Source organism: Opisthorchis viverrini, assembly GCF_000715545.1.
Source record: "Opisthorchis viverrini unplaced genomic scaffold opera_v5_331, whole genome shotgun sequence".
NCBI lineage: Eukaryota > Metazoa > Platyhelminthes > Trematoda > Opisthorchiida > Opisthorchiidae > Opisthorchis > Opisthorchis viverrini.
Window position 1 is genome coordinate 200,244 of NW_008751977.1, and position 16,133 is coordinate 216,376.

Consider the following 16,133-nt stretch of genomic DNA (forward strand, 5'->3'; position numbering starts at 1 on the left):
TCTGAATTAACAAAACTAGCGGCCAAACCTTCTCACGTTTCATTATGTCGGGCGCGTCGAGCACCTCCATGGACATCTAATCAAAATAACCACAATCTCACAACCTATTAGTCAAAGTTTTTCGAGGTATGATATGGCAGACTGTGTGGACCAACAATTGGGATACCAGGTGCATCCAGCCACCCATCCACACATAACACACCAAGGTAAACGGATACAAACGTTCAATCGTCCATCGATGTCCCTCCCAAGCACTTCCCACGACAAACGCAAACGTTGCTTGGTCATCTATTGCCAGTCATCTGACTGGTGTGCTTTATGCATCCCACTGAGTATTAAAAATAAACAAAATAACACCTGGAAACACCACAAACGACAGATTCAGCTGGGTGTCCAGGTGAGTCTCTCGAAGAAAAAAAAACAAATTAGTTTGCAAATGAGCGCATATTCACTAAAATAACACCTTGCTAAATCCACAAGATGTTTTCCATTTTCAAATTGGCAAACAGACGATTCCCACCGAGACAGTATACTCCCAAAAATTGACTTCCGTTGTGTCTCTGAAAAACGCATACAAGATCCAATCATGGTTATGCATCTCAAAACGCCAGCGACGAACTCTTTCACTTTTCTTCCTCCGTGTGTCCGGTGATCCTGAAGCGATGACTCATGCAACGTATGGCCTGGTAGTTAGATTCAGCCACAGCATTAAATGTGCTTTACCGGATTGGATCCTAGCGAGCATTGGTCTTTGTGCCGCTCAGTTACCAGCTCAATCTCAATGTCTCTCCATATAAAAAACGGTGCTTGTTTATATATACGACCCAACGGACTGCAGTTCTGACGCGGAGGATACTTCCTATCGAGAGATTTCCGAGCTCATTTACCAGGCAAGAGGTACTGACAATGTCGGGCGATATGAATGCCGAAGTCCGCCATCTGAGCTCCTTGGAATCACCCCAGGGTGGTTCATTCAGAGACGATCCTCGTCAAAAGACAAGCTAGAACTGCTTTCAGCACAAACATTTCCATCGCGTAATCTTGCTGCCACAAACGGCAAATCAACCGTGGACCCAGCTGGATCACGCAGTAATCAGCCACCGGTACAGAAGCTTGATTCAACACTGCTGTTCTTTCTAGGGCATGCTGTGTGACCCGATCGCGCAATACGATATAGCTAACCGTTCAGATGTAACACCTAACCGGCGCCTAGCTGCCGTGTTACCGAAGGAAGCACGAGGGATAGAGTACTGCCAGATTACACAAACCTGGGCAGAATTCGAGATGTAGGCGTCGAAATCGATTGCGCTACTGTGCAAGCCACGGTTTGCCTTCAGGAACTCGCAGTTCAGCAAGCATGCCAATTTAATATCTTCAGCGAACCAGATCTTAGCAGTATCCATTTGAGCTAGTGCAACACCGAGACGCAACGTAAATGGATGGAGACAGTCTCACATGACCCAGTTGCACGCTCGGTGGCGCGTACCAAACCACCAAGCACTTCCCACGACAAACGCAAACGTTGCTTGGTCATCTATTGCCAGTCATCTGACTGGTGTGCTTTATGCATCCCACTGAGTATTAAAAATAAACAAAATAACACCTGGAAACACCACAAACGACAGATTCAGCTGGGTGTCCAGGTGAGTCTCTCGAAGAAAAAAAAACAAATTAGTTTGCAAATGAGCGCATATTCACTAAAATAACACCTTGCTAAATCCACAAGATGTTTTCCATTTTCAAATTGGCAAACAGACGATTCCCACCGAGACAGTATACTCCCAAAAATTGACTTCCGTTGTGTCTCTGAAAAACGCATACAAGATCCAATCATGGTTATGCATCTCAAAACGCCAGCGACGAACTCTTTCACTTTTCTTCCTCCGTGTGTCCGGTGATCCTGAAGCGATGACTCATGCAACGTATGGCCTGGTAGTTAGATTCAGCCACAGCATTAAATGTGCTTTACCGGATTGGATCCTAGCGAGCATTGGTCTTTGTGCCGCTCAGTTACCAGCTCAATCTCAATGTCTCTCCATATAAAAAACGGTGCTTGTTTATATATACGACCCAACGGACTGCAGTTCTGACGCGGAGGATACTTCCTATCGAGAGATTTCCGAGCTCATTTACCAGGCAAGAGGTACTGACAATGTCGGGCGATATGAATGCCGAAGTCCGCCATCTGAGCTCCTTGGAATCACCCCAGGGTGGTTCATTCAGAGACGATCCTCGTCAAAAGACAAGCTAGAACTGCTTTCAGCACAAACATTTCCATCGCGTAATCTTGCTGCCACAAACGGCAAATCAACCGTGGACCCAGCTGGATCACGCAGTAATCAGCCACCGGTACAGAAGCTTGATTCAACACTGCTGTTCTTTCTAGGGCATGCTGTGTGACCCGATCGCGCAATACGATATAGCTAACCGTTCAGCTGTAACACCTAACCGGCGCCTAGCTGCCGTGTTACCGAAGGAAGCACGAGGGATAGAGTACTGCCAGATTACACAAACCTGGGCAGAATTCGAGATGTAGGCGTCGAAATCGATTGCGCTACTGTGCAAGCCACGGTTTGCCTTCAGGAACTCGCAGTTCAGCAAGCATGCCAATTTAATATCTTCAGCGAACCAGATCTTAGCAGTATCCATTTGAGCTAGTGCAACACCGAGACGCAACGTAAATGGATGGAGACAGTCTCACATGACCCAGTTGCACGCTCGGTGGCGCGTACCAAACCACCATCTTCGAAGAACAACAATAGCTCAAAAGAATCCATCTGCCATAGCTAAACAACACTCTTCAGTAAACCAATACTGTCCTGGTAGTGAGTACGTGGGTGAAGCATGGCAAAATGTGAAAGGAACTATGTCAGCGCCCTCTAGTGCTGTATGCCGACTTCTCCGATTCGACCACAAGATCATTGGATATTGTCGAGATCACCAATCATGCCAGGAAACACACCAGTGGGCAATGAGTACTAGGGCTAAGCAAATTTCCCTGAAACGCTAACTAGTGGAAAACCTAAGGAAAGACCGAGACCTCAGGTGGGCATCAAAAGCCAAGAGATGGAGAGGGATTTTGCTGGCGAAAATGACTGTGCTCTGTATCAACTGTAACGATCGACCAGCTACTAAAAAGCAACGGTCAGTGAAACGATAAGTGATAAAGGCGGCTCATTACTTCACTAAAAAAAAACGCCTACTGGAAAGATGAGCCGAATACTTCGAGGAACATTGCAGCTAGCCCCCTGCAAATCAGCGTATGGAGACATTACATACGGGTACATGCAATGGAAAGCTTATTCGCTTGTCGGAAGAAGAGGTAAAGTACAAATTATTCGTACCGAAATGTGAGAAGACACTAGGACCGGACGGTCTGCACGCAGTCCTGTTCGAAGATGGTGGCGAGTCCCTGATGACTCTCCTAACGAAGTGACATCGTCAGACATGGTCCAGTCACCACTAATGGCGCCCATGAATCCAAACTGTTGCCTTTAATGCATAGATCCACTCCTGATCTCCTCACTGAAAAGTCGACTGACAACTCCGTACTTACACATCAATTATATAACTGGCGCCCTCAATGAGTGGCTTCCTACCCCGTCTACCCAAATAATGGCACTGTACGGTAAGTGCGCAGTTTGTATAGTTGATGATGAGGTCAGGGAAAGGCATAGTTTTATGGGAAAATTGCCATCATTTTCCGTTTCCGACCATTGACATATATTGACGGAAAACAAAACTGATGTGGCAATTCTGGACCGTTCAGTCCCAAAATTTAGTAAACGTGCATGTGGGCACCGCTATTAAGAGCGTAGGAACAGAACGGGTATTATTTTGAAAGCCGATTTTGAGAATATCCCCGTGCTTTGTAAGCCACGTGGGTTCAGTGATGACAGTTTGCAGAGGAGTGATTAAGTATCCGAGCATGAGTTTCCAGGCGTTTAGGAACCCTGACAAGTGATCTGTACAAGCGTTATTTACTTAGGTTTTGAATGTTTACACAATAGCGTTTAGGTATTGTAAAGACAAAATTATAGCTGAGGTTTTCGGCACCAACTTGAAGCTAGTAACCAGATTGTCCAAAATGTACGGAGCATTTACTTACGGTAGAGCATCACGTTATCGTTTCCATAAGTCGCATTTATTCACATCGATACTCGCAACCATTAATTCAAGGGTGACTCTCAGCGGATCAAAACTTCAAAGAAATAGGTGAAAAAAGAGAACCGGAAATACGGGGGGGGGCAGAAGCGTAGAACTAAAGAGAACTTAGCCAAGATCCCATATTGGAAACAGTTTATACCCTAGCGAAGACCACTGAACTTCCGTTTCAGCTAGGAGACACTCGTCAATGCTGTTCTACAGTTACAATACAGCTTTCGCTGGAGATTAAAAAAAACCTAGGGGATCAGTGTTTTGCGCTTATCCCGCGAAATTGCCTCTGTTGGTATTAAACTATTCTACGGAAGTTGCACGAGAAGCCAGCGAAAGTGTGTTCAACCCAACCATGCTAAAATTGGTTTCTATCGATACAATAGATTGTTCAAAAATGTCAAACCATAACTACCACTCTACAATTTATTTCCCGAACAATCTAAGACACGGATCGATGGAACCGAAAAGGTAACATATGCACCCACTCCACCTCAAACAGACCGACTTGAGGAAAAAACGGGTTTATCAGCTAATAAGAGGTCAACACAAAATGACTTAAGTCTTCACTCACTGGCATAAGGATGAGTGTTGGGTGGAAAACAGGAGTGCATTCACAACACCGGAATTTTCTGTCAAGAATCCTATTACTACCTCGAATAGTTGAGGACAAACAGTCTCAAAGTCTAAGTAAGGTTCAGTTATGAAGTTTGTCCGAATATGCTCATACCGCAGTGCACCAACAAACGTAAATGTGCAGTATGAAGGATGACACCGATATATTGTCGATGAGGTGAGCATGACATAAATACAATAGCACGTACGGGCAAACATCTCGAATTCAGCCACAAGGTAGCTGCATGCGATTAGGACTGTTTGAAAGCCACTGCCGGCTTCAGTTAAAAGCATTTCAACATCGAGCAGAAAGAAACATTTCGTACAGACCGACTCGCCGTAAATCTGAGCAAACAACTCTAGCTACGTCTCTAGTGCAGTGACCCCACCTAATTTACTAGGACCAAAAGCCAACGGATAAAGAAAATCCACTAACCACGGTTGATCCCTACAATTTGTTTCATTTGCCGGATTGGACGGCAGAAGGCAATAAGGAAAGGTTCAGAAGTTATCGATCCCACACAACAGCGATTCAGCCTTCTTGCTTCACTGAGTGTTTCAAACTCCAGTAATGATAGGACCTTGAAGCCTTAAAAGTCAACTAATCAACTAATCAACTTGACAGCCAAACGGACCCTCAGGTTATCAGGAAGGTCAGATTCCTGAAAGCAATCACTGAACGTCAGTTCCGCTAGACGTTGACCAGATAGACAACGCCCCCGGAATACGCAGCGCGTCGCCGCCTCGTACCAAAGCCAGACCGCGTGCGTCAGCATTGGACCAAGTTAGAGTGTCCCTCCAATGAATAGCTTGAGGCCGTTATATTCTCGTACTCGCACGCACTCACGCTCTCGCACCCGCTTGTTCGGAATATAGCTGTTGCGTTCCTTGTGAGTCTTTTTCCGGCATTAGGCGCTGGAGCGGGTCAGTAGTCAGATACAACGGATTGGGGAATCAGCAGATATAACACAGGTGTAACAGGCTACACAGAAATGAAGAGAATACAGTAATCTTTTCTAGAGTGATCTACTGTGCAACTGTTACAACCTACATGACCGAAACAGGGATGAACATTATTCTTCGGATGCAGCAGCACTACATGAACTTGAAAGAGGCGTGTTAGGTACATTAGGCTAACGGTATTTCGTACCCCGCTTCCAAATTAGGAAAAAGACGTGGCGCTACCAGCACAACACAGACGTAATCAAAGCAACGACTGAAGGATATCGTGACAGTATGATTCCGGAGCGAATACACTTCCAGGGATCCCCCGTTGATCATGAGCCAGTATGAGATCCCCACTTCACATGAACATTAAGATACCATTGGGGAGGCACAACGCTTCTTTCTTGCCGAATAAGTGTCTCTTGCAGACGTCTTGCATATAGCGGTGTTTGTTGTTTAGGGCCCCCGTGAAAAATTTTGACAGCTTCAAACATGAATTTATCTCGCAGTTTGTCAATCAGACGATAAGACAAGCGCTGCACCACATCAATCCAGAATGAAAGCAAACATTTCCTATTGCCTTCTAAGAATCACTCTCGTCACATTCGGTGGCGAAAGTGAAGGGCATCAGTAGATTCCCCATGTCGGATAACCACTGATGTGTGTTGAAGAGGTTTGCTGAAACGAGTTCACACAGGGCGAACATCTGCACTCGAATTAGAATGCACTACGAAATAAGGTTCGCACGAACCGGATTAAAAAATGCACAAAATCAAACTGCTTCCACAAAAGAACTGAGAGCAGCGTGCCAAAAAAGTAAACAAAATGATATTGAAACAAGGCTCCTTGAAAGTAAAGGTTTGACCAAATGATGATATTATTGCGATGGACAGGTGATTTTGTAGTCCCATGCGAAGGCGACAGGAACAGCCAAACCGGCGCAATGATGGAATACATTAAAACCGATGAGAACACGGAAGACGAACAACTACCAACCTCGAAGTTCGCGAACTTGTCTGTTAATAGACGACAACCGATCTGAAAATTAGGGTTAGCAGTAAACCAGACGCGTTAAACGGATGCAATGGTAAAAGTCTCCAGTGTAAGGGGAACACGCCAATTGAAGATTTGCATCAGCTCCGATTTTGTAAACAAAACCGTTTGTGGAAGGGTCTAAGGTATGACAGAACGAAAAGACTTAGTTTTAAAGCGATAAGCACCAATAAACGAAAAGCAACCTTAAGGATGAAAAAGCATTTAAATAAAGTAGCTGCAAGCTGAACCATGGAATCATGCTTCCACGATAAGTGAACTTACCACCAATGTGCTCCGGGTTTTCAAAAGGTCCATTATCTATGCCATTGAGTGCGAAATTAGTTTCTGTGGTGAGGTTGCAGGAAAGTAATAGTCAAAAAGTGATACTGGAAATATTTCATATGAATACGAAGGAAACGGTTCTAGAGCAGTACTGTAACCTCTACCCCTGACACCCGTCCTGATGGAATGCCGGTGAACGGCATGCATCGCACCAGCCTTTGGCAGCTCTCGTCCTAGACCTCCTTAGCTGTAGTCTCTAGTCCGCTGGGAGCCACGCAGTTACTCAGACATATGAATTCTTCCGCCACATCAATTAATTTAACCACAAACAGCAAGTTCGTATTCAATCGCACACGATCCTGCAGTAGCAATTTACAGTTTCCAAGTGAAGAGTGCACATTGGACAGTACAGCGGAGCTATTTAAACTATTTTGAAGCGTTTTCAATGTCTCCGCGCGAACACCCAGGAAGCAATTTGATCCCCAAACTATCAGAGTCAGCTGAGGAAGATTCAAGATCCCCATCCGAATGTGATAACCCAATATGACACCAAGAGGACTCATCAGTATGGCAGTTAAGCGCCAGTATTACTGGTGTATTACTGTGAGTGGTGATGATGAGCAGTAAACCCTGAACATTGCACATCCTTCGGTCATCATAATGCCAGTTGCCTTAAGATTTCTCCGAAAACAGTGAGATTACAATCCCGACCGCAAAATCCTTTACATTCTAACCGCTTCTCGGAACGAAAATATACTGCAGTTGGTAGACACATCTGGAAACACTAGCGGTACTATGTGAATGGACCGTAAAGAACGATAGGCATATCAGAATTTACGAACAACGGTCCCCGTGGTCAATAGTCTGAAAAGGGTCTACCAATAACCTGACCAATCACAATGACGCCCACGCTACGGGTCATAATAAAAATGATAGACGCAGTGTGGCCGAGTTTTTCCGGGTGTTTCCTATTTACTGTGATCCAGGGTGCCTATACCTTAAGAAATTAGATAGATGATCGGAATGGGGGCTGACAGCGCAGTGCCTCAACGCTTTAACGTTTTAAGACGACAGTGAGAAGCAGACAACGTTCAAAAAATCTGGTCATTCTGACAGCATCCAGAATCTCTGCAATCACCGTCACTCCCAGCCCCTAAGCCATGCTTTGCTCAGCGCTTGGTTCGCGCTGCTGCACGTTTGCGAATGAACTCCTAACAGTAGCCAGACACTGGGTGTAAGGATCATGCGATCAGAGCACTGCAGTTTGTGGTGCCGGATGTGATATTTGTGAAGCAAAAATATCGACTGCCTGTACGATTTACAATGGTTTCCGCAATGGCGCCATCGGTGGAAGCTGGCAGAAAAATTCCTCGCATGTGAGGGGGGTGAACGAATCTCCAGATTTTTCGCGACGACCCTTAAACCAAATATTTAATTCTACAAGAGATTTCTTATGTCTTCTATTATCATTTTGTGATCTCTTGGGAGTATAATTCCCGCACAACGGGCAATAAATGACATGCTAATAGGGGCTTAATGAATAGGACAGTGTGAATCTTCCGTTAAATAGCGTTCGCCATTTCATACCCCTTTAATCGGTCGTACTCAGAGTTATCATCATGTAAAAAACACATTGTAAGGCCAACGGCGAATCGGCCAGCTACCAAGGCACTGTAATCGAACAAAATTGAAGGATTGGCTTGCATTGTGCAGTCATTTATGTCGCTGAAAAACAGTCAAGGTTCCAATTCGGATGCGCCTAGCCTGAATTACCAACATTCGCATTTTTCAGTCTTCAGTTATCCTAATCAGATTGGGGAAGGTTAGCAGAGCTAAGCTTAGCCTATAAAAATTCTGATCCGCTATGGTGAAACAGAAATCAATTACCATGCCAGTGTTCGTCAGCTTGCACCAGAAACTCGGCGACTACACCTACCACGTGAGTCCCGAGAAGGATAAAACCTCTCCAGTGCTGTCGAATACTTTTCAGCAGCCATCCGTCAAGAAAATACACTGCAATATGTCGAATATCGTAGCAATTGAAACAAAAACGCTTCGCGCAACACATTCAGTCGAAGATCATTATAAACGAGAGAATCAGTAGAATCCAGCTGAGTCTCTCATATAAACCAAATTACTCTGATAATTGGTATATTTTGCAATTTTCATCAATATTTGCTAGCCAATGGTCCGTTAGGGAGTATCGGAGCTTGAATGCCTAAATTTTCCCGTCTCTTTCAGTTTTCGAATGAAGGGGTTAACTCGACTAGCAGGAGACCCTGATGACAATAGGTGCAACCGAATTATAACAGTTCACCCTGTCCTCCAAACGCAAAAATGCATGATGGTATCAAACCAAAAGTGCTTGAATAGCGGAAAAAGACAAATGCATTAGTACGTTTGCTTACCCTTATCCGATTCACCAAGGAAGAGGTTGCTGGATGGTTTCGATACTTTAGTTTTTTTAGCCAGGTTTTCTTGCAAAACTTCAGCTTCTTTTGTTCGCTCACGGAGCAGTGCTTCAAGATTCTCCTTCTCAGTTTGAATGTCCTGCAAACCAAACCGGTCCCAGATATGAGTACGGCAGTATGACACAGAAAGTAAGTGGGAGTTTGATGATCGAAAGCACATAAACAGAAAAACTGTAAGCAATACATGCAACAAAGCAAAGTCCAACGAAAAGGAACTCAAATGAGCCAACTAGGGACATAACCTTTCGCCACTTAACATCGAAATCTGTTCCAATCTAAGATCCTAGCATGAACTTTTTATCAGCAATACTGGGGTTGTCTACTTGGACGTCGGACACTGTTATACGTATACACCAAAACGAACTACCACACCACCATGGATGCAGGATCATTATCGTCTACAGACAGTGGTTCCAGTCGCGACAGTTTTCAAAATGAATGAAGCATTGAAACCGGATGAGTGTGCTTTAAGGATGATGACGTCCAACAAAGAAATGAGACTCGTTATGGCAGCGTCTAAGTTGGGGCATGGTTTTAGAGTCAGCGGAACAGTTAAATTATGCAATGAAGCCAGCAGCCTAGAAATAGAAATGTCATCGACAAGTTACTGGACTATGTCTGTCAGTCACTATCATCATTGATAAAGGTCGTCCCATTGTGAAAGACAATTTCCAGCGCCTGAGTTTTCTGGTGAGGACTTCCATATTTCGCTGTGAGGTCATGGCCAAATCTACAAAAGATTGCTTTTAGCTTGAAGGCAACAAAGGTTTTACAATGGAGGCAGGAACACTAGCTTTGGAAATGTACCGGAATATGTATAGCTCGGGTGCATTCATTGGTGACTGATCAGGTAGCCGTTGAAATGTTCGCCGAGCTTGGCTGTTAGCTTCCAACCCTTTCGACACCAATCGAGGTGACATCACTAGTGCACGCACTGTTCCACTTGATCAGCCACCAACACTAGTATTTCTAGGAGCGCAACGCGTCAACTGCAGGACTGGGTGACTGACGAAGGGACGAAAATGGGGCGCGATTACATGTTAGTGGTGGACAGTTATGTACCGGCCTCGTCTCGATGTGATAAACCTACTCATCGGCAGAGGACGTTCACCAATAATTGATCTGATCGAGGCCTGATGTAGGGTATGTAGACTGAGTGAAACAAGTTATAATTTCCAGTCATTTCAAAGCTGGTGAGTTAGTTGTTGGAGCAGCGTCCAACCGTTATATAAGGGCTCTTTTCTACCTGTCAAAATCAAAATCGATAACTCCGTCAGAATTACTTCAAAAAAGTCGACGAGTATCCAAGCCAGAAAAGTCAGTTGCCGACCGGTTTTTCAAGCAGTGAATGAGCGATGATTAACGAAGTTCTAGTGTTCAAGCATGTCCCAGATACGATGCCAACCAATCACTCAACGCCGATCGGAAAATCTTCAACCAAGGTCAATAATGCGTCTTTATTATCGCGATCCTCCCTAAAATTTCGCTCTCCTTTGTTAGTCATAAAGCTGTTGTCTTTTTTGGCCCTCAGTAAAATTCTGGAGCCTCTCCTTCACTAAGCAAGTGACCAGACCGCACCCACTAACCAATACTCATCAGAAACTCCACCGGAAGTGGAACGAGGGCACTTTAGCCAATTAAGCTTGTGTTGTCACGACTTTTCAGTTCTAGTGAAATTCGAATTTTAGTCCCCGTGTTCCCAGCTTATCCACAGAGCAAGTGAACACGTGTGTCATCAAACAAGACAGTATTATAACTTTTGAGGACATCTAATTGTTGGTAATACTGAGGGGGGTAATAACAACTTAATCCTCAAGTAACGATTGATTTAATATAATCGCATAGCGGTAACAACATTTCGGTGCCAAGCTGCCATGCCACCCAAAGGAAGCACGAGGGCTGGGATACGGCCAGGTTGCTCAAGCCAAGACAGGGAAAGTCGAGGCAAATGTCGGGTTAGAACGACCACAAAGGAAGATGGTGACCAAAACAGCAATCCGGACTGTCTGCTATTGGCACAGCATGGGAGCCTTGGGAGTTCGCACCAGCCGAAGTCAATGGTTTTTAGTGGTTTGGAATGCCATCTGTGGGGTGTACGGATGGGTAAATCACGATGGACTCTCAAATCAAGACGTCCACCGATAATTTAGTTCTATTTATCTAGTTCTATTTATTTATCTAGTTTCTAGTTCTAGTTTCTAGTTCTATTTATCTCAGAAAAGTCAATATTTGAACATGGTAACGCACTGACCCATGACGTCGGACTGATGAGGACACTGTTTCACTCCTGTATATTTCACTGTCCTGTGCACACGACTCACACCACAGCGTCTGATGGTTGGGACTTTAGAAATCACCGAGCTCCCCATTGTGAATAAAACTGCGGGTGTACAGCTGGTGAGCGTATGGAGAGTGGTCTTAGATAAGAGTTAATACACGGCGATGTGCGGGTGTTAACAGACATGAAACAATCTGACCAACGTTCATATAATCCCAACCGCATAGCCGATCGCCATAGCAGCAGCTCAACCACATACACCAAAAAATGTGCGAACGACACTCAAAAGAGATATTCATATGAAGTGAAATGGTAGAACTATAGCCCCCACACATACACACACACACACACACACACTCAGCCCAAACTCATGCAGCCTTCAGTTAGACTATCGGTTCTAAAAGCAGCTGGCCCAAACTAACTAACAAAATCCTTTCGCAGACAACCAACACTCAATTAGCCTACAGTTGAAAAAGATCTCGTTGACCAGCTATCCTTTTGCTTTCCAACTCGAAGGCCATTGTAAACTAGTCAGTTCATCTGACGAAGCCTCTATGTCAAAAAGAAAACACTGTCACCACAAATTTGCCGACTGTTTTCTTAACCTGTCCGAAAACGATGACTTCTCAATCGCTCCCAACTATTTTCCCACAGTCTGTGTCCTACGACATCACCAAGTGCCTAAACGACTCGAGGAGCAGAACATCACACAGCCAGTTTGACACGAAAATTATCGAACACCACCCCAAATCCGCAATATTCATAGCCACTTCAATATCATGTACACAGTCCGTCACGAAGAGACCAGACCTTACCATGGAGTGACGAAAAGCAACCTATTCCACCACGCTGTTTTGACTTTATAATTAAAAAAACTCCATATAATGTGGCGAGTTGAGTTNTAAAAAGAGTAATTCACCTGCAATTCCTGCTGAACACTGCTGCCTTGCGGTTAGGCTTTTGAGCCAAAGTCCTTGGACGATGACGCTATAATTGTCTTCCTTTCTACATCTCGGTGCCCAGGCAGTGTCCTAGCGCAGTTAGAACTATACGTTTACAAACAACCTCATGTCAAATCGGCAGTCGCGTGGTACCGTAAACCGCCCAATGCACGGTGGATAAGCGAAAACGGGCTAGCGCTGACGTCTCCTTTCTTCCTCTGCCGTCTACTTCTTCTTTCACTGACCTGCATCTTTTAATAATCCTTTCACATCCGCTAGGACTGACAAGACCGTTTGTCTTGCATCGGTTTTCGTGGCGCGTTAACCAACACTGACATCCGCAAGAATCTCGAAGTCCATCTCCAAGGCTCCACACCCGATCTGTCTGGTTTCTTTTAATGTTCACACTCTGAAGCAAGCAGGACAACATAGTGGTCCTGTGCTCACACTAGATTCGTTTGACATTGATATGTGCTGTGTAACGGAAAGTGAATTAAGGATGCATCCACAGTGGTTGAGCTAACTGTTCCATTACTCTCCATTCGTTTCCGGCCGCGCACCCCTGGTGATCCAGAGGCCGCTGCCGCAGAATGTATAGGGGTTGGTATCGTCCTTAGTCAATATGCGGGAAAATCCTTACTTGACTGGATACCCGCTGATAGTGCTGTTCGTCTGGCAACGTCTGTGAAGTAGTCTCACAAGTGGGAAGTTGATCGCTGTCTGCTGTGTCTGATTGCGTTCCAACCAACTGAACTTCTGAGGTCATCAAGGACAGGTTCTATGACGCCTTGACCGCCACGTTGCGGCGTGCTAAAAGCTTAGATATTGTTGTGGTTGCCGGAGATTTGAAGGCACAGGTGAGAAGACTTAGCGCATCTGAGACATGGATTGGTCTCGGTAGGTACACGCAATGTCAAACGATTATGCTGATCGTAGACTGATTTTACTCGGTACTATCTACAAAACAACCGAAGTCATCTGGCCACATGGTGTCCTCCAAAAGCGTGCCGGCTACGAACTCGCATCACCACCAGTTACCGATGGCGCGGGTCAATAAGTGACGGCGTCTCGTTTTGGAACACATTTGCGGAATCGGACCACACTTACTTCTTTTGTTTCCCAGGGTCCCGTCAAATTGCGCACAAATCGCTTAAGAAACCGACAGACCAGCAGATTCGGAAGTTAGGCGAACGTATCGTAATGATCTTCTGGAGTCTCTTCCAACTGCTCCACTGTCGACGCCACACAAACGTAGTTGTAGAACATTATCGGGACGGGTATATGTTTGGGTGGATACGTATGATAGTTAGAACACGTAACACAAACATACATCGGCAGACAGACAGAAATACAATAAGATACCCGCACCAGATATTGCCTACGGGATTGTTCGAAAATGGTCTAGAGTGGACACTACAGGCGGCACTATCAGCTTGCCACCTGTTTATGAATTAAGTTATTGTTAACACATCTGGCTTGACCTCTAATTTAAAGTAGGATTCGTGTAACTGAGGACTTGAGGATAAATTCGCCTTAGCTGTCGCAATTAAAAACGCAATAACCATTTCAGAATGGTCACTACGTAAACTAACCCGGGTCAACAGAAAGTAGTTGTTCCATCGGAAGAGTGGTCCTGAAACCAGCACTTACCTGTAACTGTTGCTCCAACCGTACAAGCTCCATCATTTTGGACTGATGTTCGGTAGTTATTGATTGATATGCTTCCTGAGTGGCTTCACAATCCTGCCGTAAGCGTGCACACTCCCGTTCTGAATCTGATAACCGACACTGTAAACAGGAGCAATCAAAGTTGAGTCAGTCAGCAAATAGAGGAACTAACAAATGAAGGCTGGGATGTGGTATTGGTGTAGACCATGGGCTATACACAGAGAGAGCGTGTCCATGGCTTAGAATTCGATTCACGTGTACACATAAACCAACCCTAATTGACCCGGATCTAATCCACGCATCAAACAGTCACCTCCACTACAGAAACTCCCAATTTTATCCAGCCAAGAAAGATGGTGAGAACACTGAGGACTACCCTGTAGCAGTACGCTTCACACAAAAACGCAATGAGAACCCACCTCCAGATTCGTAACCTTAGTTAGAGCTTCGGTCTTCTCGCACAAAATACGAGCAAGCATAAGTTCACTGGCTTTTTCAAGACTGCACTTCTCGTCAAGTACTTGACGCAGCTGTGCCTGTAATGAATCTTCAGGGAAATCCTGCGGGATAATTTAAGAAGCGAACATGAAGAAACAAACCTGCTTCATGATTGCCAGCTGACTTTCATACAGGTCGAGCTTCCGCAATAAACGCTCCTCATTCAACATTGCCTACAGAACACATTGATATATGTAATGAAAACCCACCTGCCATCCCGCCTCGGAACTTTTCCGCGTATCCTGGAGTAGACGGTTCAAGGACTCCAACTTTCTTTCAAGAACCTGTTCGCGAAACATTGCCTCCTGAAACATTGTGATTACCAGGCTAGAAGACCTATATGTCTCTAAAGACCTACCCCTACGGAATGCGCCAGCCGGAACACTTGTTCTGCGTACAAAGTCTCAATACCAACTGAGCCGTTAGTAACAGACATTCGATCGACGCTGATCGATGGAAAATACAGTAACTGTGAAGTCAGATAACAACTTACTGTTGCTTTGCCTCAACTCCATTGGCATGGAAGAGTGTTACACGAGCAATTATACAACCGTGTGTAGCTGCAAGTCAAATCATTAATAGTTGAAGATCGAAACAAGGATATCGTACTTTCATGTTCAACCACATCGACACCGAAGCGAATGATGTCACCAGAGAAAATTTCCCGATCCGAATTCGGCTCGGTTGGCTTTGGAACACGTGTGTTGTTGACAAAAGTCCCATTGCTACTGTTGGTGTCACGTAACCAAAACTAGAAAAAAAGTAAAGTGATGAAGAAAGAGAACACTCACCCGTCCAAATTTATGCCAAATAAGTGCATGACTACGAGACAGAACTTTGCAATCAAATATAGCATTGTTGTCTGCGGGTTTGGCTCGTGCGACTGAACGACCGACTTTGATTACATCGTCCAAAACTATGGTCCGCTGCTGAAAGGGATGCGAATCGCCTTGGCTTGTAAGGATCAAGATAGGATATTTTCCGTTTTCACCAGCGTAGCTTCCGGACATTGTTCAAAGCATCGGCTAGCAAACGGACAAAGGAAGTATGAGGGGAAGTGATCCGGCCGGGGATGCACTGTCGCGTCATATAAATGAGCGCATTTCTGAGTGACAAAAGCTGAAACAAACGAAGAGAATAGTGTTCATTTGAAGACAAAACAATGAACGACGTAGGAACTGAGGCGAACTCACGCAGAACGACCAAACAACATGGATAGGTGGAATACACGGGAGTGTTGTGTCA

The 16,133-nt window shown here is 44.9% G+C and overlaps 2 protein-coding genes across 2 annotated transcripts in view; one reads left to right on the forward strand and one right to left on the reverse strand.

Moving 5' to 3' along the window:
• Positions 1 to 13,908, forward strand: part of T265_09945 (hypothetical protein) — a gene marked incomplete at both ends in the record, with an annotated part of 43,734 nt that extends 29,826 nt beyond the window's left edge. The window contains 2 exons of the mRNA XM_009176175.1: positions 9,505 to 9,632; positions 13,846 to 13,908. Coding sequence (XP_009174439.1) covers positions 9,505 to 9,632; positions 13,846 to 13,908 — 191 coding nt within the window. The remainder of the gene's footprint in view (positions 1 to 9,504; positions 9,633 to 13,845) is intronic.
• The window catches only part of T265_15008 (hypothetical protein), a gene marked incomplete at both ends in the record, with an annotated part of 45,959 nt that extends 30,064 nt beyond the window's left edge, over positions 1 to 15,895 (reverse strand). Inside the window, 10 exons of the mRNA XM_009176174.1 lie at positions 7,033 to 7,095; positions 9,441 to 9,582; positions 14,373 to 14,510; positions 14,810 to 14,950; positions 14,990 to 15,061; positions 15,098 to 15,193; positions 15,247 to 15,334; positions 15,382 to 15,448; positions 15,498 to 15,639; positions 15,680 to 15,895. Of these exons, the coding sequence (XP_009174438.1) occupies positions 7,033 to 7,095; positions 9,441 to 9,582; positions 14,373 to 14,510; positions 14,810 to 14,950; positions 14,990 to 15,061; positions 15,098 to 15,193; positions 15,247 to 15,334; positions 15,382 to 15,448; positions 15,498 to 15,639; positions 15,680 to 15,895 (1,165 nt within the window). The remainder of the gene's footprint in view (positions 1 to 7,032; positions 7,096 to 9,440; positions 9,583 to 14,372; positions 14,511 to 14,809; positions 14,951 to 14,989; positions 15,062 to 15,097; positions 15,194 to 15,246; positions 15,335 to 15,381; positions 15,449 to 15,497; positions 15,640 to 15,679) is intronic.
• Positions 15,896 to 16,133: the final 238 nt, after the last annotated feature.